Source organism: Mesocricetus auratus, unplaced genomic scaffold (assembly GCF_017639785.1).
Source record: "Mesocricetus auratus isolate SY011 unplaced genomic scaffold, BCM_Maur_2.0 Super-Scaffold_100013, whole genome shotgun sequence".
Lineage (NCBI taxonomy): Eukaryota > Metazoa > Chordata > Mammalia > Rodentia > Cricetidae > Mesocricetus > Mesocricetus auratus.
The window spans coordinates 57,830,291-57,851,622 of NW_024429196.1; the positions used below are offsets into that span (position 1 = coordinate 57,830,291).

At 42.8% G+C, this 21,332-nt stretch overlaps 1 protein-coding gene across 1 annotated transcript in view; it reads right to left on the reverse strand.

Moving 5' to 3' along the window:
- The window catches only part of F13a1 (coagulation factor XIII A chain), a 178,446-nt gene that overhangs the window by 31,440 nt on the left and 125,674 nt on the right, over nucleotides 1–21,332 (reverse strand). Inside the window, exons 9-12 of the mRNA XM_005066385.4 lie at nucleotides 19,894–19,997; nucleotides 18,192–18,280; nucleotides 9,364–9,517; nucleotides 253–540 (exon numbers count right to left, since the gene is read on the reverse strand). Of these exons, the coding sequence (XP_005066442.1) occupies nucleotides 253–540; nucleotides 9,364–9,517; nucleotides 18,192–18,280; nucleotides 19,894–19,997 (635 nt within the window). The remainder of the gene's footprint in view (nucleotides 1–252; nucleotides 541–9,363; nucleotides 9,518–18,191; nucleotides 18,281–19,893; nucleotides 19,998–21,332) is intronic.

Sequence of the window (21,332 nt, forward strand, 5' to 3'; positions counted from 1 at the left end):
GGATGCTAGTGGTTCTGTGGGTTTATGGGTCACACTCTAAATATCAAGAGGATAGGTATCATTTAATTTTCCAATTTTGGGCCTTAGGCTTAGAATATTCCAGCATTTAATTCTGTTGATGAGAAACAAAGGTGAGAGGATTGGGTGTTTCCTGAAACCCCCCTCAATGTGTCCCCCAATCCTAGGATCTGGCGAGAACCAGAGCTCTGACAGTGTTGACAAAGAGAAAGACCAACATATTTGTTAGCTTACAGGACAAGGGCTCCAGTGTCATTTCAAATGCCTCCTTCTTGAATTCTTCCTTGGTGACCCCGGTGTAGAACGTGATGTTGCCCGAAAGATAGGCCAAGATGGTGTACAGGTTGGTGCTATTGTTCTGGAAGGTGATGGTGACCTTGAAGTCCTTCCCCAGCACAGCGCTTTCCACCTCAAAGTCCATGTCCACATCAGACTTTGGTTTAACAACACCTTCAGTGTTGAGGGCCTTTTTAGCTCCGTACATCAGGGCAGTTTCAAGGGCCAGCCTCTCTTCTTCTTGACCTAGGAGAGATCCACAGGTAATGACAGGGGAAGTAACTTTCCATTGAGAAGACACTGACCTAAAAAACACTCTGTGTCATCCTTGCTGATGGCCTCTGAAAGTCCATCAACCTTTCTGTGAGGTAGGTGCAATCACCATCACTGTGTTAGGTTCTGCAAAATCAAGTTCCCAGATAGGTAGTGGCTACCCAGGCTGCCAGGATACTTGGTAGATGGGAAAGGTATATCTGTTATTAGGGCTACTAAGGGGTTTGCACCAGGGCTTCATTCTCTAGGGCCATTATGTCTGGGCTTGGCAGGTGCCAACTTGCTTCCTTCCTCAAGTCACATCCATGGAGTTAGAATTTAGGGTTCACTAAAGCAAAGATTTTAGAGGCAGTGGTCACTTGCTATGCCACCTCCTGATGTAGACGTTTCCTCCAGCCTGTAGAATTCCCTGCACCCAAACAGGATGTGTCTCCCTCAATCTTCTTCCCATTTAATCCTTTTCATTAACTCTTTCTTATGCTGACTTTCCGGCTAGGAGGGGATCCTTCCATGCCCTTGAATACCTCCTGCAGTGCCCACCAACCCCCAAAGTGCACTGCTTCAGAGCACTAGGCTCTGGCAAGCTGTTAAAATCCCTCTGCCCTAGGACTCCTAGGTCAGATCTGCTGAAGGTCCACAGCTTTCCTGAGCTCTCAAAAAAGAAGCAGAGAAGAAGCTCCACAGCTTTGTCATTTCAAGATCTCCCAGTTGCCTCTCAGTGAGTACTGAGTTTTGGGGCACCACTGTTGGGATGTTACTCTGTTGTAACACAAACTGAAATGTAGGTACTGTTTGGGCAATATGTCTTATGGTGAGTCTCCAGAGGAATGGGGGGCAAGAGAAAGAGAAAGGATCTGCCCTAGGAAGAAGGAGAAATTGTGAAGAAGGAAAGAAGAGGAGGCAAGCGTGGTAGTGTGCTACAGTAATCTTCACATTTGGGAAGCTGAGGCAGGAAGATAGTTCACGGCCAGCCTGGGCTTTCTGCTTCAAAAACCAAAGACTGGGGTGCAGTTCAATGAAAGAACACTTGTCAAGCATGAACAAGGTACTGAGTTTCATACTCAGCTCTTCAAATACACACACACACACACACACACACACACACACACAGAGGCAGAGACACACAGAACATACTAGCATAGAGAATGAAAAAGAGAAACAGAGACACAGAAGAAAAAGAAATAGCATGAACAGGAAAAGAAGTAGTCAACAAGGACATAAGCATACCCTTGGAGTAGCTGTGCTCAGAACCTGACTACCTGAAAAGCTGTAGACTAATGGTACTTGCAAAGCTTGGATAAAGTACTTGGCTACCAGGGCAAGCTGTTGGAAGTACAGAAGATGGGTGGCCCTTCTCTTTTCTATTTTAGGCATCTCTGTATATAGATTCTTTCCCAGTGGAGGACAGGGATGAAAAGATGGAGGCAAAATCTTTGCCTTATGAAAGCGAGGTATGAGAATGATTGGTGGGAAAGATTTAATATAAGAGGATGGCTTTTCCAATCATGGTAATTTAAAGATGTTATAGTCTACTATACCAAGAATTAGGTTGGAAAATAGTTAATAATTGAATTCAATGATGGTGAGGAGGCTAGTAGATGCTATTAACAGTCACTAAATGCTGATTATGTGGTAGGCTGTGGGGATGGGTACTTGCTTGCTGCAGTTCTGTTAAGCCTCATAACAACCACAGAGTAAGCACTATGAACACCACCCATGACATAAGGGAACGCACATCACAGGCCCTTTGGTAGATCCGAGGGAGTAGGAGTGTAATAAATAGACACTAGTCTGGGGGGGCAGAGAAAAAACAACAACAGTTGGTGTGTGTGTGTGTGTGTTTGCTATAAACTTCTTTGTCAAGCCTACAAAAAAGTGCCAGAATCAATAGGTCTAGAACGAGAATTGGCACAGGCACATGTTTATAGAGCCACCAGAGGAAGACAGGAAGGGAAGATGGAATGCCCAGCCATGAAAATTCAGTGAACTACTTTAGCAGTGATCAACTGGCAAACAGGTCCATGAGAAAGAGGGCATTAACAATTGTCACTTTGGATGGGGGCCAAATATGCATTTAGTCAAAACACAGGAAGCCCATTGGAGCAGCAGGCAAAGCACCAGAGAGGGATTGCCCTGGGAAAGAGGAGCTGAGCTGCAGGCGAGAAAGGGGCAAAGACAGGTTTGTGTTCCGAGCTACTTGACAGGCTGTCCTGATGGTGCAACCTCGATCCTCCTGTCCCCTGTGAGCAAGGCAGTTGCACACTGGCAGTGCCTGTTCCAGGCAAGGGAGAATGGCAAGGTTTGTCAAGGCCTAAGCAAGTCACTCCTGCTTCTCCGCAGTTCCAACCTGAGTTCTGGTGTGGGGCACCAGTAACAGCCTCTCTAACACTGGTCTCTGCTTTCTGAGAGCCTCTGTGTCCTGCAGAAGCAGGGTCAAATCACCTCCTGTGAACTAGGGTGTTAATGAGCCCTCTCATGCTGGATGATCTCTCACCGCCATGGTCTTAGTCTCAACATGCTCTTCTCCAAGTTTCTCCCATTACTTTGTGAGTGTAGCCCCGGACCCCAGTCCTCACACCAATGTGTTTCTGGATTTCTTTCTTTTTCATCAACACAGTTTTTGCCCTGTGTGATGTCACCTCCCTTGCTGGAACACAGACTCCAAGAAGGCCAGGATGCTGTCTGTCTTGTCCACCTCTGTATCACTAGGATCAAGTCCTGGCAGGCTCTGAGGATCTGGAGGACGGGAGCTTGCTGATACACACTGTTTTCAGCACAGGGTAGAACCTTGTCTAACAGCTGCTGTAGAATACACCCAGACTAGCCAACTTGTAAGAACTCCACCCTGTGATCACCCCTTTGGTTGTTTCACAACCCCAGAGTCCTGAGGACATTGTGTTAGCCACCATTAAGAAAGAGTTCTTCTAGAAAAAAAGAAAGAGTCCTTCACTCAAGGGTACAGGATGATAAGTGAAGGTCTATCAGAATACAGATTTGTGCATCACAGATGCTGGGACAGATGCTGTCATATGGAACCTGGAGACATGAAATATCCTTAGCTTGCCTGGGTGGCAAAGGAGCCCTCTTTTCAGCACAGTGAGCAAAGACACGGGGGTGGGGGCATGCAAGAGCCTGGCTACAAGGAGGAAATGACAGAAGCTCATCTGGCTGTTGCCCAGCTGCAGATGATCAGACAGTATAGCAAGAAGTCAGCTAGCAAGGTTTTGTGGGTTATTCCTGGAATGTCTTGGATGCACTGGCAAGACAGGAAGCTGTTTTCTCTGCTTTGACGGGCTCAGACGTACATGTCATGGAATACTGCTTTTGAGATTATGGTATAGGAATGAATACTTTGTATTGGTATGGATTTTCATTTATTGATACAAATTTAAGACCAATTTTATGATATGCATATTTCTCCTATTGTTTAGGTATTGTATTTATATAACTCATTTAAAAATATAATGTATAAGTAAATACAGATTATAGATAATTGCCTATAATAGTCAAAACTTATAGTTAGTTTAGTTAGGTTTTTTAGATATACAGAGATGTATTTGAGGTGGATAGATATTCTTCAAACTTTTCAAAGACCTACAGACTATATGGGATTTAAATGGTTTAGGGTTTTTCAAGACAGTGAGACACATCTACTCCTGTCATGTAGGGAGAGAACACTTACCTGCAGCACTGACCACACCTATTAGGGTGTGGTGACAGGCATGTGGGAGAAGCCAGGGATAAAGAGAGGAGAGGAGATGACCTATCTCTCTTGGATTCCAGTCAAGGTTCAGAGACCATAGAGTGCTGACTTCAGTTCTCAGCTTCTCATATAAGTGATTTATCCCTCTCTAATAAAATATCTAAGCCCACTTCCCCAACATCAGTAGCATGGCTTGTATTTCATCATCACTGGCACACCAATTATGTGTCAGAGGAAGATGGGCATCAAAGAAACTCTTTTTGGGGTTTGCTTTCAGCATGGCAAGATTAGCCATTTGGGCAAGAAACTGCTCTTGCCTTTACTGTTTGATAGACTGAACGCAGGACTCATAGGAAAGCGGCTGCTGAATTTGATGGTACAGTCCTAAAGGGTTCCTGCTTCATGGAAGAGTCTGCCAGACATTCTTCAGGACATATAAAAACGAGTGACAAACTGCCAATACAAGCAGACAGTTTAAAATCTTCTATTTTGCTGAGAAGTCTGCCAGACACACTGTGGCCTGTAGGCTGAAGATGGATGCCCCAACATTACAGAGGAACTTCAGGTGACCAAGTAGTGAGATGTCTCTGTCAATTTTTGTGTTTATATATTATCTTTCTGTGGTCTTTGATGGAGTTGGAGACAGATAATTATAATTATAGTATTCCTTAGTTATGATAAATGATAAGCTACATATAAGACTTTAGACTTACATGGATAGGATAGATGATAAAATACTTTCTTTAAATCTTACTAAATGTTAATGGGCTAAATATTATAACTATAGTTCTTACTTGATAACTGTTCTGTTATATATAATTTGACTACATTAAAATTAAAACCTTTCTTTTTATTTAGACAGAAAAGAGGAGATGATGGGGAAGTCCTTTTTTGTATATGTCGTCTCATTGGTTGATAAGTAAAGCACTGTTGGCCAACAGGGAAGCAAGATAGGTGGGGCCAAGAATCAAGGAGGATTCTGGGAAATGTAGTCACGAGTAGAGAGTTGCCATGTGATCCCAGGAAGAGAGGATGCATGAGAGGATGCATCCGTGATAAAATAAGACCTTATAAAATAGATATTAGTAATTATGGGTTAACAATTAACTCAGAGCTAGCCATTAAGAAACCATAGCAAATAGCCAACAGCCTCATAATTAATATAGTGTCTCCTGTGTTATTTGGGGCCAGAGACAGAGGCAGGACCCAGGCAGCTGGTGGGAAAGAATACATGGTGTGGGGAGGGGGGTGGTAAGCTATGGTTCCAGCAAAAACAGTAATAGTCTTAAATAATCTGAGCACTATGGGATCTGAGGTAGCTTTACTATTAGAAGGGAAAACTAACTCTTACTGGACCCTCCGCACGAGTCAGGCTCTGTGTTAAGGTTCTCTACATGGGGCACTGTTTCATCCTCAGAGTATGGCTATGGAACCAGAGGGGAAAAGGCACACTTGAGGGTTGTTTCAGATGGAAACAAATAGAGGATTAGCTAAACTTGGGTGCATAGTGGTTGTATTCATTAGAGTAAAAAGTGAAGAATGAATATACAGGACAAGGGAGGGGAGAAAGAGGGAATAGAATTTGTGACTATTTGGTTTCGGGTTTCTGTGGCACACTCTCCTAAGGCCTTCAGAGAGATGCAGACTTGGGAGTGATTACTACATCTGTAAGAGTCAATCATGGCTATCCAGGAAGAACATAAATGAAACCCACGAAGGATAGTCAAAATCAAATGGCGTTCAGAGGGGATTGGAGAAAGGCAAGCTTGGTGTTGTAGAAGACAGAAAACACAAGGTGGGGAGGTACGAAGGAACCATGAGAAAGTCTATTATAGAAACAAGAGAAGGATGTCAAGAAAGGGGTGAACAACACCAGGAAGCCAGGCAGGGAAGCAGGATGACACCTGTAGACCCTGATCCCACCCACATGCCACTCTGCTGTTAAGAGTGACTTCAAGGATACTCTGTTGTATATGGGTTCCAGGGGACAGGGATAGACAGGAAGGAATAGACTAGATAAAATTCCTCAATATGGTGGCTGACAGATAAGGAAGAACACAGAATGGGTGTGTAAAGCAAGGAATGGTTTTGTTTAGAGAAATAATTGAATATAGGAGATGCTTAATTGCTTATCAACCGAGGGGGGAGAGAGAGAGAAACACAAGTAGTTCTGGAATAATGGATGAAGTGAAGACAGAGTGGGTCCAAACACCATAATAAAAGGGGACATATTGCCACAGAACATTTTTAGAATTCTGGTTTTCCAAGCTTTAACATTTCTTTTTTTTTTTTTTTTTTTGCTTTAACATTTCTTAATCTTACATTTTTGAAAAAAATGTTAAAATTGATATTAAGTTTTAGTTGAAGTGAAAAGTAGTCTCTTCACAATTAAATTACATATCAGCCCATTCCTGAATCTGGTATAGTTTTTTTCTGTCCTCATTCATCTGCATTGATATATGTATATAAACATATATATTTCATCCTCAGTGTATCTGGATTCAAAGAAGTTATAGAAGATGTACCATGACTATCAGAGCGGCAAATCCACAGCCAGGAGCAATCATTGCTGGCTTTTATGCTTTTATTGTATGTCTGGAGGAGACATCAATAATCAATCCCTCTTCTCACCACATGCTGATGGAGTCCCTAGAGTCCCGGAATAGCACATCACCTGGGATGTTTTCCCAGTTAGGATGTAAAGTATGTGTGCTGTCCTTGATGATGAGATGCATTCTCCACTTGGGATTAAATCTTATCCCAGAAAGTAGTTGAAATGTTTCTTATAGCTAATCACATGTGTTAGGAGTTCTAGTTGACTCATAACTACTACCACCCTTTCCTTGAGTCTCACCTTTTTGTTGAAGTGTGGCACTCTGGGCCTCAGAAGTTTCTCCAATGGACATTTGGGCATTGTGTTCTAACATTTGTATATCACAGGTCAAGTCCCAACTTCTCTCTTACAAAACGGTGTGTGTCTTTCTCTGTTAACATCTAATCCTGCCCCCATTTCTATTTGGTCCCCACTGTCACCTCCGAGTGACAGTTAATGGTGGCTAGACTCTGCTGAATGCTTTGTCTCTTTCCAGTAATTTTTACTGCTGCCTTTATCTAGCATCTGGTCCCATGGCTAAGCACTGCTCACAAGTGATGGTGAGATCACCTCTTATCCACTGAGCCACTTACTATTTCATCAGTAGAAAAGAAAAGAGGTTCACACAGCCACTCTACTCATTTTCCTGAACAACTCCTTCCCCAGTTGCCACTTCAAATTCTTATTTACTCTTTGGATAGGATTTTTGGTCGTGCTGGGACTTGAACCTGGCAAGTGCTCTACCACTGAGCCCAGACTCAAAGTTTCAGTCACACTGAACACAGTAGGTGCTAATTCAGAGTGTTGGAGAAGTGGATACATCATGACCTCATGGCATTTAGGGGTCCTAGGACCAAATGAACTGTTCTTTCAATTCTACTCAGACATCAACATGGCAGAGACACAGGTTTGTGTCATAAGTATGGGGAGAATTTCAGGGCCCTTTCTGCATGGGTGTCAGTCTCTCTACTTAGGTCATCTGCCCAACCCATGTCGTAGCTCCTCCCTTCCGGCATAGCAAAGACTGGACTCTGCTTTCCCCCCACAGTAAGCCAGACAGCGGGGCTGTGGTGCCCTCAGCTCCATGCAGTTGTGCTGTGTGGCTAAGGGCGGGCTGCTGAGTGACTGCAGTCGATCTAGCTAGTTCTTCCATGCTCTCTAAGGACTTTCCCTTTTGCTTTCAAATCTTTTTTTTGCATCTCAGTAAGAGGGTGCATTGCTTGTTTTCCTGGTTTCATTGCATTTATATTGTTTTTAACTTTCCTTATAGAGAAAAGCCAAAATACTTAGAGGAGGGAGAGAGGTTTTCTTTTGTGTGTGTTTGTGTTGTGCAGTGGATGACAACCAAATGCAGAGACTGAACCATTTCAAAAAAAAAAAAACCAGTAGAAATTCACGAGTTCAAATGACAAAAGTTCTAAACTTCAGCACTGTACACCTGCCTCAGTTCAGCAGGTTTTGTCTTTATAATGCAAATTGTTTTTGTAAATAAGAGCAAGAAGGCAGTATAAAACATTTAAAACAAACCGTACACATTAGCACTTCAGGAATGCCTATGAATATTTAGCATATGCTAACTAGTCATAATTTTTATCCATTCACTAAAATAAATGCCACCTTTAAGAATCTCTGGAGGCAAGCTATTTCCAAAAGATATTGTAGCTTTCTGACCTCCAAACAGCCAGCGTTCTCCCTCAGATGGCACTGGGCATTCCAAGCTGGAAGGGGCATGGGAGCCTGTAGTAGCCTAAACATCTAGGGTTGTTCAACCTTTCCTGTCTTTGACTATGGTTCTACTTCCTGGAGTCTGCCCCATCGAGTGTTCTTTAAATGAGGTCTTTGCCTAAGCTTCAATTCTTCAAACTCTCTTGTGGGGACAGAAACTGTGTCCTGTTCGCTGTTATGATTGTGGACATAGTATTGATTGAGATATAATGGAACACAATAGTACCATTTGACACATACTATACAATAAAAGTTAACAACCCTCCATCAAAACATTGTTTTGTAACAGAGACTGGCCTTCAACCTGATTGGCCTACATTACTGAGATTGCACCATCTTACCAATCTATCATACCTACCAGGTTTCCATGACAACCTAATGAAACAATGTGTTAGAAATAATTTATAAAGTGCTCAATAAATGTGAAGTAGTGACTTAAATGTCTATTATTTGACTAAGTTGATATATTTCAGATAGTGTGATCTAATGAGATTACTTACAGTCAAGGTCAATGTGAGCAAGAATACACTCTAAAATATTAAAATGGAATTTGAAAACTTCCTACTTCATAAGCCATGTGAAGAGGAATTCTGCTCAAAACAAGGAAACAAAATAATGAAGAACTGTGGGTGTCTGCTGCTTATGAGAGTTTATGTTTCTGCCCTTAATACCAGATGCTGCAAATGCCAGGGCATTCTCTGGAACATATTTCATCTTGACAGTGAATAAGTACTAAATGGAATTGGCAAAAATACATTTGGTTATAGCAAATTACCTTCTTGAAATTTGTAAGTATCAGTGATATCCTGCATGCCATCTCCTCCAATTTGTTTGGTCACAATTAATTTTCCAATATGGGTGGTATCTACGGATTCTACCACATGAGTGCCATCTTTCTTAGCTGTAATGTAAACAAGATCACTGTTGACCTGGAAACAAGAGAAGAGAGCATTAGCCATCATCAAATGTTTTTTGTTACTAATTAGAATATTCACAATAACTAAAACATGTAATTAACATGGATGCTCAACAGTAGGTGAATAGGTAAACAAATATGGCACCCAGAGACAAGGAATATTTAGTCCCAAAATGCACTAAATCCTGTCATTGGTAGCAGTACTGGTAGCATTAGATGGTATTATATTAAGTAAAATAAGCCAGATACAGAAAGACAAATACCACATGTTCTCACTTATTTGTGGAAACTGAAATGCTGATCTTGAAGAAGAGACTGAAACAGGGGTTACTAAAGACAATGAAGATAAGGTAAGGGCATGAAAAAGAGTTTGGTCAGGGGCAACAAAATTCAGTTGGACTCATGAAATTCCTACTGATTGTTCTGCGGCACTAGTTAGTGCAATCTGCGGTACACAGTTAAACGTTGAGAAGAGTATTAAGTTCCCAGCACATAAAATGACATAAAATGATCAGAGATCATTATCATTATCATTTGTCATCACACATTGCCGTCTCAAACCTCACAGAGATACACAAACATCATGTCTAAATTAAGAAAAACAAAGCAAATTCCCTGTCTCCAAAATCTTTAATGTTCCCTTTTACAGACATCCAGACATTTGTGTGTTCCTTTCTTCACCTGCAGTGAGCCACAGGCAAGCTCCTTTTAAAAACATTCTGGCTCTGCCAGTAAAAGTGCCTGCCACTCAATCACCTGAGTCTGATTCTCAGAACCCATGTAAAGATGCCAGTACAGAACCAATTCCATCCATAGTCATGAGTCAAGGGAGACTATCTGAGGCAGGCATGATCAGTTGTCTCATTGTTAAACACTTATTTCCATCCTCTTCCTGGTAAATTCAACTCTGTTTGGGGAAACTGGAAGCACCATGTTCACTTCTTGCCTTCCTCAATCCTGCTAAGCTAGAAAAGGCTGTGGAATCTATTTGTAGAAGGGAAGGAAGTCAGCCAAGTGGTTTCCTGGGAAGAATTCTGACAACTACAAAAGGAGAGAGGGACATAGGAGAGTCTGACCTCCTAAGACATCCCTTAGATGTCTTCATGGGTAGTGATGTGCTGCTTGGAGCTGCTGCTGACCTGAGGCAGTGAAGAAAAGCTTGGTCAGACATTAGAAACTGACAGGGAGAGCCGACTTGCTGGCCTGATGAGCCATTCAGAGGGACCAAGTTTAGACTGTCAACTTCAGGCTTTCTTAGTAAGAATAGATTCTTGTCTGTTTCAGTCATATTAACTGTGTTATTTCTAGCAAAACATATTTTAATTGAAAACTATAATTAAACCATCCAGGAGGAATTTAGACAATTCCTGGTGATTCAGCATCTGAAGTAGGCACTGGAGACTGCCTTGGGATGAAACTGAATTCATGCTCTTCCATGGTTCTGTATCTCCCTTTTGCTTTCTAGAGGCAGATCTGTCTGAAAGGTGATTTCACAGGCCCCCATTGTGGTGCACAAACTCTCTTTTTTGGAGTTCTGTTTACTATCAGGGCATCAGGTGGGAAACAGCAACAATGCCCAATGACCATTGGTGTAGATACCAGATGCTTTTCCAGTACTCTCCCAGCTTAGCTCCTGCTCCTTTAAGTGAGGTAATTGCTGGCACAATTAACTGAAATAAATGCACGTGAACTACTTACCATAGTGCCTGGCATAGAGGTAACACTCAATAAATGTTATCGATAATTATGTATTATTTAATAGCTTTCTCAGATAGTGTCCAAAATGCCAGAGCTCTAACGTTGGGCAAAAGAGATCTTGTCCTTCCATTATAGAGTTGACACAGTGGTAGGGGAGGGTCTGGGAGTCAGAATCATCTGTGTGTGGGGGGGGGACAATGACTTAAAAACAGGTAGATGTCTTATTAAGGTGGGGTTCTAAATATATTATATGTCAAAGTGGTCTCAGATGACTCTAGTGAGTGTCCCTGCCTGAGAACTTCTGGACTACAGTGCAGTAAGTGCACCGAAAAGGCGTCTCCAAGGTTCTTTGTGGGTGCATGGAGTAGTGTGGAAGTGGCCGATGAATAACAGGTTGAAATGTACAAGATGCATAGCAGCTCATGTGCTGAAGACTGAAGGGAGGAAGGCAGAAGATGGGCAGGTGAAAAGCCTGTCGGATATCCATAGAGATGCTGGATTAACTGTGGGAAACCTGGTCTCCAGCACTGGTGGTGGACCTGCAGGAAGCCGTGTTAACCTCTGTGAATTTCAGTTCTGGTTTCTGTGACATGAAAACCCATCATTCCTGCCTTGCTAGTTTCATGAAAATCTTTTAGTCCAGAGTGAGATAAGATCTATGTGAACATGACTTGAAAAGTCCCTAATTGACTAAAACCAGCACAGCCATCATAGGATGGTGGGAATATGATGGTGTTCCCCTAACTTTAAAATTGGAAATTAAAGAGAACAACTTTTCACACTTCCTCACAAAATGTTCTGAATTTACATGAATCTGGCCTTGGCTAAGGAGGATGTAGTCAGCCACTGGGGAAATGCCCACAGTGTTTCAAGATACATTGTTAGTAATAAAGCAAGCCTCCTCAAACATCAGTCTCACAAAGTCCATATTGTTCTATTTGCTACAGATGACAGCACCATTAGAACAAGTGTAGTTTTGTGGGCATATATTAGGAGAGTAGCTACTGAAGAGCTACAATCCCTGAGCCAACCAGTAGCTCATTTTCCTGATCTTTGCCTTGGTTGGTTCACAGCCTATTCCCCTTGATCTTTACTTTTTGCTGGTTAATAGCATGTCTCTTTGACTTGTAGTCCAAGGTCCATCTTTGACCTTCACCCTAGGCTAGCCCATGACCTCATCCCCTTGAACTTTGTCCTGGACTGGGCCTATTCCCTTGAACATCATTGTATACTTCCTCTCCCACCTAGACATCAGCATGCTTGGGGTTTGGTGGACTGCAAGTCTGAGACAGGACATCTGAAAGGAGAACAAGAAAGGACAGCTACCTAAGAAATGTTTGTCCTTTGGGTATGTTTAAGTGAGCTTCCTGAGAAGGCTAACATTCCTTTTGGAGGAGGCAAGACAAGCATGGCAGCTGTTCCCCTACTTTCAAGCTCCCAGAACAATGATTAAAACATCCCCCTAGTCACAACCCATGTCATGGCTCACAGCTTCCCAGGAGGACAGGGCCAGATATGAAGTGACTGAGTCTGGGCCTCTGGTCTCTTATGGCAGAAACCTCAGGACGGCCACACAACACTGTCCCTTGTGGGAGGAGGACAGGAGTAACATGTGGCTGAGAAGGCCTTTCTGAAGTGTGTACTAGGGACGAGAGGTGGACACAAAGTGACTCCAGCATGCTTTCAGCCCAGCCACTGGTGTGCTAGTCCTGTATACATGTGCGAGTTCCTGTACCCACATCTAAAGAGGAACAATCTAGGTGCCCAAAAAGGTGCAGGCGATAGGCTCCAGCTGCAGACAGCTGGTGAGGCTAGAACAGTAGTTATGCACAGGTATGCTGCCATGAATAATGGCTTCAGGCTGTTCTACTTTCTATGAAGGTGTGCTAGATAATATCTTTGACAGAAGGGTTGGTAGATAGATCAGTACTGCTTGTGAAAGTTCTCTTTATATAGATGTTTTGATGCTTTTTTAAAAACAGTTATTTACTTTTGTGTGTGTGTGTGCATGTGTGTGTGTGTGTGTGTGTGTGTGTGTGTGTGCGCGCGCGTGCGCGCAGCATGTGTGGCGGTCAGAGGACACTTGCAGGAGTTGGTTCTTTCCTTCCACCATGTGGTTCCAGGGACTGAACTCAGGTCATCAGACTTGGTCACAAGCATCTTTACTCCCCAAATCATCTTGGCAGCTTCTGTTGGCCAGTTTGTTTGCTTGTTTTGTTTTTCAAGGCAGGGTTTTTCTATGGCTTTGGAGGCTGTCCTGGAACTAGCTCTTGTAGCTGTTGATCATTTTTGATACAGGTTATCCTTGTACACCTCAGCTTGGCCTAGAATATACTATAGAGCCCTGACTGGCTTCTGATTTGGCCTTGATCTCCCAGAGGCTAGGATTACAGGTATGTACCTACACCTGGTGTGTGAATCCTCTGTATTTGTGGCTGGTCTTGTTTTTTGTTTGTTATGAATGGAAGTAAATCTTAGTGAACACCTAAGTCCTTCCAGTGTACTCAGAGACTGTGGCCATATAGAGCCAGGCTCCTGCTGTGATAGCTGGTGCTGTCTGCCTTCACAGGATGGCACTCTGGCCTCTGGTCAGCCATGGTGTTTCCTGTGCAAGTTGTGTTGTGTGTAGGGTCCTAGGGGCTCAGGGAGGTGGGCTGGACCCTGAGCAGGCTACAGGATCTCTGTAAATGGGTTGCTGGTGCACACGGCGTGGTGCACTCCATGTTCTTTGCTACTGAGGATAGAGATGCCTTCTAGAGCTCAGGATCCAAGGACAAACTCTTTGCTTTGTTTATTTATCTGTGGAAACAACCTTGCTGCAGGCCCCACAGAGGAAGCAATGCTTCCTCCAGAGCATCCTGAGGCCCTGGGTCCCTGCTCAGTCAGGGACCTCCTGGCACAACTATCAACACAACTCATCCTGTACTTGCCGTTTGTAGCTTGTGAGTATGGGAGGCTGGGCCTGCTTTGTGGATGATCTCTGCAAGGTCACACATGTTCCTTGTCTCCCATAAGGAATCATAGCACAAGATGCATTTGGGGCCTCATCTCCAAGATGCTGTTCTTACCTGAATTCTTTGTTTGCTGTATGTATGTATGTATGTATGTATGTATGTATGTATGTATGTATTCATTCATTCATTGTAGCAGATATTGTTCCTACTGATGAGAATACATGAGAGCTTACCTTCTTGGAGCTTCTGTCCCAGATGTTGTGTTTGTGTGTATCTCAGTGTGTGAATGTATGTAGGTATGTATGTATACACACACACACACATATATATATATATGTATGTGTGTGTATTATGTGGTATTTGAAGGATGTGTGTATGTATATATGTGTGTATGTAACTCTAGGTGTATATACATGCATGTGTATTAGTGTGTTTGTCCATTTGGGATGAGGTGGTGAAGAGGGCAGCAGAGTCCATTGGAAGAAGTGAAGGTAGAAAAGAACCATCTTTCCAAAGAAACCGTTCTTTACTGAGAGCCACTGAGGCAGGTGAGCATTGGAACTTTAGACTTAAAGCCATTCTATTCTCCATTTACCTCTTGGAGGCTCTGAGCTGTGTTGTGCTGGGGAGAGAGGTGGCACCTCAATCTTTGGACCCGAGGGAACTCAATGATGTGAAGAAGGCGTGTGGGGGGTGGGGCAGAGAATCCCAGGTCCCTCTGTCCCTTTTTAAGGAAAGTGGGGGAGAAGGAAGGGGAGGACATTTTCCTTGTCTCTTCCCCTTTTCTGGGTTCTATTTTCGCTCACATGCCAAAGAAAGCCATAGAAAAGCTGATGATTAATCAATGAGCTAGAGGGCCTGGGAGCTGGTAAGGAATGGCTAGGATGTCGGCATTCTGAAAGGCCAGAATGGGCAAGCCACCTGCTGGCATCCCTCAGGCAGGAAGAGAAAGGATGACACACAGGTGGAGGAAGGGAAGGAACCTCAGCTGCAACCTGAGTCACTGAGGAGATGCATACTAAAGCTACCCGCTCACCCCGTGGGGTCCTGGTGAGCACCCCTGAGAGCAGAAACCTCATATGCTTTTAGGCAGCTCATATATCTCTGACAGATAGCTTGGACCTGGAATCCAGCCCAGGCTAAAGCAACAGCCTGCACCCTCTGACAAAAAAGCCTCTGCAGCAGCAAGAGAGGGCAATTATCTGCAAATCCTGATGACATTCCCAACACCCTGATCTATATTTAATAACAGCAAAAAGCGCTTGCATTAACAGCTATTAGGCCCTTCACTACTGCAAAGAGACCAGCCTCTCTCCTTCTTTGTAGCAATAAAGTACAATAAAAATATAAAAATAAAGCCTCATGGGTTTCAGAGTGATCTCCATTAAGAAATTTTCAGGGTGTCATAAACTGTCAGGTGACAGCAGGGGAGGTTTGTACAAATTTTCAAATGCCAGAGTGAAATCAAATGGATAAAACTCCTAGCACAGCAAGGCTGCTCTCCCGGGGCGTCTAGAAGCGGCAATGGCAGGTACAGTATATTCCTTCTGTGTCTTCCACATCTGTGATTTCTGCCGTCTAAATGCTGACTCTTCCCAATACTATCCCTTCTTTCCTGGAGACTGCCATGTGTCTAGCTCACGTCGGCTATGCTCTGAATGTGAGTGTGCCTCACGGGATCATGCCTTTGAATACTTTGTTCCTAGCTGACAGCACAGGTTGGGAAGGCTGTGGAATCTCTAGGGGCTGGCTCTAGCTGGAGGAAGTGAGTTGCTCCGGACAGACCAACCCTGTTTCTGGTAGACTTCCTGAGGTAAGGTAGCCAGTTGCTTCATGCTTCTGCCTCGGCTGCTGTAACTTCCACATCACAACAGACCATTCCCCCTCAGATGACAAGCCCAAATAAATCACTCTTCCGTCAAGATATTTTTGTCAGGTGTCTTTTTGCTTTGACTTTTAGAATGACATAAAGACCTTGCCGTCTCCCTCATAGAGAGACAATCCAATCCTCTGGTAGGCTCCCTATCTTCAGTGACAGTTCCATCCAATCCATGTTCCCTAGGCTGTCAGTATATGGCTGATGTCTCTTGGCATAGATAACTCTCCCTAGCTTACAGAATAAAGGATTGATTTCTTCAGATGGGAAGATCCCCACATAGACCTTTAGCCTTTACCTTTGTTTGACACCCTGGTACATCATTAGTATGCTGGTGACTTGTAGAGCTGTTAGCTCTTTGCGCATAGCACTTGGATGCCCAGGTCATCCCTCTGCCTGAAATTACTTTTTATCCCTTCAATTTTTTCTTTCTTCCAAATTCATTTATTTAATGTGTGCACCATGTTATAGATGTAGAGATCAAATCACAACTTGTGGGAGTTGGTTCTTGCTATGTGGGTCCCAGAGACTGAACTCAGGCAATCAGCTTCGCAGGAAGTGATTTTACCTACTGAGCCATCTCACTGGACCCTCCTGACCTTTTTCTAATCTTTTGTCTGAATAAGCACTAGCCATTGCTGCTTCCCCTGTAACCCCTCAGTACTCTGCTCTTAGGACTACGGCCATAAGATGCTCTTTGGCTTTTGATGAGATTAGATTTTGATTAAACTCATTGCAAATTGAAGATCTGATAAGCTGAAAATGCATTCCATATAGTTCCCCTACAGCACATCTTAGCTGAGTGGCAGAGCACACTGTAGGGTGTCTGCTATTTTCCTGTGGTTATGAGATGACTGGGAACTGCAGCTCTCTGCTATCCAGTATCATCTGAGAGCATCTCAATCCCAGGAAGAGATCTGAATTCAAAACACAAAGCAGGGTTTCTACTGAATTTGTATTTCTTTGCACCATTACAAACTTAAAAGATTATAAGTGAAGTTATCATGGGGCAGGGGCCATCTATATTTACACAGGGAATCATGCTTGCCAGGTCACTTCCTTCCTGCCTTAGAGTATTGAGGTCTTTGATGTCTTTCAGTTCCTGGCTCCATTTTCTCAGTGAATGCATCTCCAGGTACAAATGCAATCTTATGTTGACTATATTGTTCATATAACAATTACTTACATGTGTTCTTTGTATTGTCACATTTAGCTACCACCATGGAATGAACTAACTGACATATTCCCCTCCAAGGATTATACATCTGAGCTCCCCATAGCCCTCCCTGATGTGAGTTAACACTAAATACTTATTCTTTCCTAAGTGGCTGCTAGCCTAAAATCAGGTGCCCATCTGGTTTCAAATTTCAACATCCTCCTCATTAGCTAGATTATCAGGGAAAGTATATTAGGCACTCTGCCTGCCGTTGCCTTGATTTTCTTTTCTATTGAGTGGGGAGACTTGCAATACTCATATTTTAAAAGAGCATCAAGTAGCAGGCAGAGTAATTGTCCAGAAAGACATGGATACAGGAGAGGTTCCAGTGCTGATTGCTATAAATACATCTCAAGGGAATCCTGCATCTCAGCCTTTCAAATACCCTCACCCCACCCCAAGAGACTCCCAGTCTCCTCTCTTACCTGATGTCTCTTACACTGATTTCATTAGCTATTTCCTCTCCTCCTAGTTCCTGCCCTGTTGTTCTGGAATCTTAGACCCTTTACTTAACATCTTCATCAACTCATTAAATGGCCCAAAAATCTCTGCTTGAGCAGCTCTTTCTTTGTACCCTTCCTTCTCTTTTCAGTTGCTGCTGCTGCTGCTGCTGCCCTTAACAAAGTTTTAGTTGAGTAATCTGTTCATCACTTAATGTCTTCAGAACTGTTGATGCCTACCAGATCCTCGGTACCCAGAACTAAACTCGGGTCTGCAAATCTCTTGCTTTTAGTAGAAAAACAATCTCAAGAGTTCAAGGCAGGAAAGTGTTAAGTAGGAATCGCATTTAGCGTTAAGAACTTGAGGATGGAAGAATGTCTGGTTGACAGGAAGCATACACCATGTACCTGGGAAATTGAGAAGTAACAACCTGGCGTCTAACTCTTTGATGTGTTAAGAGGTGGTGGTGGAAAACGACACTTTCCTCCAGCTTTCCACTTACCTCTGCAAAAACAAATGGGGCATCAAACTGGAAGCAGACATGGCCATGCTTAACAGCTTGAACAGAGGCCGGCCCGCAGCGGTACATGCCTGTATCGCAAAACAAAAAGGAAGACAGTGTGAATTTGTTGTTTCCAATTCTGCCCATCTACAGGACTGCACACAACACTGGGGGCTATATAGACTCCAGTGCTCCTCAGCTTCACCAGTGACTTTGCCTAAATATTTTCATTGGCTACAGAAGACAGGTGACCAATATGTGTGATCAAAGGAGTTCTGCTAGAAATGTCTACTCAATCCCAAATCTAAAGGCCAGGAAAAGGAAAAGAATATTGTGCCAACACTATTTCTAATTCTCGTTTTCTGACTACAAACACATGCACTAATGTATTTATCCCTTTCTCATATTATCCTGGTTAGTTTTTGTCTACGTGGCAGGAGCTAGAGTCACTTGGGAGAGGGAAACCTCAATTGAGAGAACGTCTCTATCAGGCTGACCTGTGGCCAAGCCTGTGGAGACATTTTCTCGAGCTGTGGTTGATGCTGAAGCACTGAGTTCACTGTAGGTGGTATCATCCATAGCCAGGCAGTTCTGTGATATGTAAGATATCAGACTGAGAAAGCCACCTTTAGTGCCTGCCCTAACTTCCCTTCGTAATGGACTATAACTGTGAGCCAAAATTTAACTTTTCTGTCCCCAAATTGCTTTTCATCATGGTGTATATCACAGTAACAGAAACTTAACCAGGACTGTCCCTGATATATCCTTGGCAGTTCTATCTATTGATCTTTCTTTGACTGTTTTCTGTTTGTGAGATTTGTCAGGTTTAGTTGTAAAATTTGGACACTAACCATGCCCACTAGCCAATGCTCCTTATTTAACAACTTGACATGTTCATGTTTATGTTTCTAAGATCTACTAAGTTTTAGCCATCTACTCACATTTTCTATGAGATTAGCTGTTGTATTTCTCTGAGTATCCTCATACTATAATGTCTAGAACAGTAATAGCATGATGCTTTCTCCATAAAATCCAGCATCATAGCATGGATTCATCACAACTGTGGATTGAATGCTTCCCTATCTATGAAGATTTACAACATCACTGTTTCAGACCAACATCAGAGAAAGAGGAATAATTCTGTGGTTTGCAGTCCTTTGATGTTTATCATCATAGTAAAAAAAAGTGTGATTCTATAAAAATCTGGGGTTGGTCACAGCTGCTCCTGATAACCAGAGTTGGAAGGTTAGAAGACAAATATCTATCCTCTCAAGTTTTGAAGGAGACCAGCAAACATAAGGCATCAGGCTTTGGAAGAATAACAATTTAATAGGTGATTTATAATTATTTTTTCAATGTCTTTATTTTCTCTCTAGTCTTTTACTACCTCATCATTGTAGATCAGAGAGGACTGAAGTATATTTTATAGCCTAGTAAAAATGCTTACCCAAATATTTTTTGCTCTTGCTTCAAAACTGCTTATCAAAGCAAGAATAGATGAATTATATAAGTTATATTCTTTTCCAAAAGTTGTAAAACAATCAGGGTAAAGCTGACTATTGAAATGGAGTGAAACTTGATTGACAGGCAGTTAATCCTGTGTGCGTGCCCAGCAAGTACATTTCTAGGGTTGGTTCCTAATGAGCATGCTACCCACACACTGAGGAGAGCAGTGAGCTGAATAGGGAAGAAACAGGCTTACCATCACTGTTTTCCTGGGGTGTACTGTCCACCGCTTGCCAGCCTCCAAATCCAACGGGAAGATCAGGCCTTGTCATCCAAGCCTCATTCCAGCAGTGATAGTTCCTAAGAAGACAACCCCGAAGAGGTTACACTTCCGGTAATGCCTCAATCTCCAAGTAACCTTTATTCTGTGCTCTCATCACTGGGATAGATCAAGCTACATCTGTGGGCTTTGGAGATTGCTTGGGTCTCCTGATTTCAGTTTGTGGTTCATCCATTCTCATTGGGGTCCCTACATGACTGGCTGTCGCTTTTCTCTGCTGAAATCAGCTTCAAGGTCATCCAGAGATGCTGCAATCGTTTTGATCCAAACCACCCTCTGAGACAGAGCTTACGATGTTCAAAGGTAGGGAAGGAATGTCAGATGAAGTGAAAATATTTATCTCTGACTTTTTTTTTGGCATGGCCTCAAATTATACAAAACTTATTCTGTAGCAATTTAGCAACACTTATTTGTGTCTATGGTCTTAGACCATCCACATAGAAATGATATCATTATCTGGTGATTATAATTCTCTAAATCTGTGGCAATTTGCATTTGATGTTCAATGAGAAGAAAAGGTCACCAGGGTAAGTGTCTCTTTACCCTTAACCAAAAACAGGCACCCCATGAGGTAAGGCCTCTAAAAACTCCCCAGAACCTTGCATATGACCCCTGAAACAAGAGTGCAGAGTGAAATGTCATCATGAATAGTATTATTATGTCCTTGGAAAGACCTGAGATTATATGACAGTAGAGAATCAAATGAGAACACATTAACCTGTGAGCACTATAGAACATGTTCATATAATACTAAGGATTTAATGGTGGCTATTGCAGCCTCTGCTTGTAGCACTGATAGTTTCAGACAAAATCATCATCCATCCTACCGAAATGCCCCCTCAATGCTCATATTTCTGTCTCTGTCTCTGTCTCTGTCTCTGTCTCTGTCTTTGTCTCTTGCCAATTCGGATTGGGTGGATGAAGACATCCTAACCTAATTGCATACCCACAATGTGTAGAGCACCTCTCTGAGTTCTGAAGAGTCAAAGATGATCAGGAGATCAGGGTATGAATTGTAGATTCTTTCATAAAGAACCTCACAATCTACAAGGAATGACAGCATATACATCACTTGCCACTTATTAAAACATGTTGTATATTAATGGCAAGGTTTAATTAAGAGGATATATAGATGTATTTAGAACAGAGCTTGGCATATGTAAGTGCTCAAACAAAGGAACTCAGGTTTTTAAACATAATTAATGAAAATGGCATGTGCTGAAATAGAAATTCACTGGGGGATCACTGAATGATAGACAGCTGGTCTCAGAGTCTTGAGGAAAAGGCACACGGCAGAAAGGAGTGACCACAGTATAGGGACACTATAAATTCACCAGAGCTGGGGGAAACTAGTG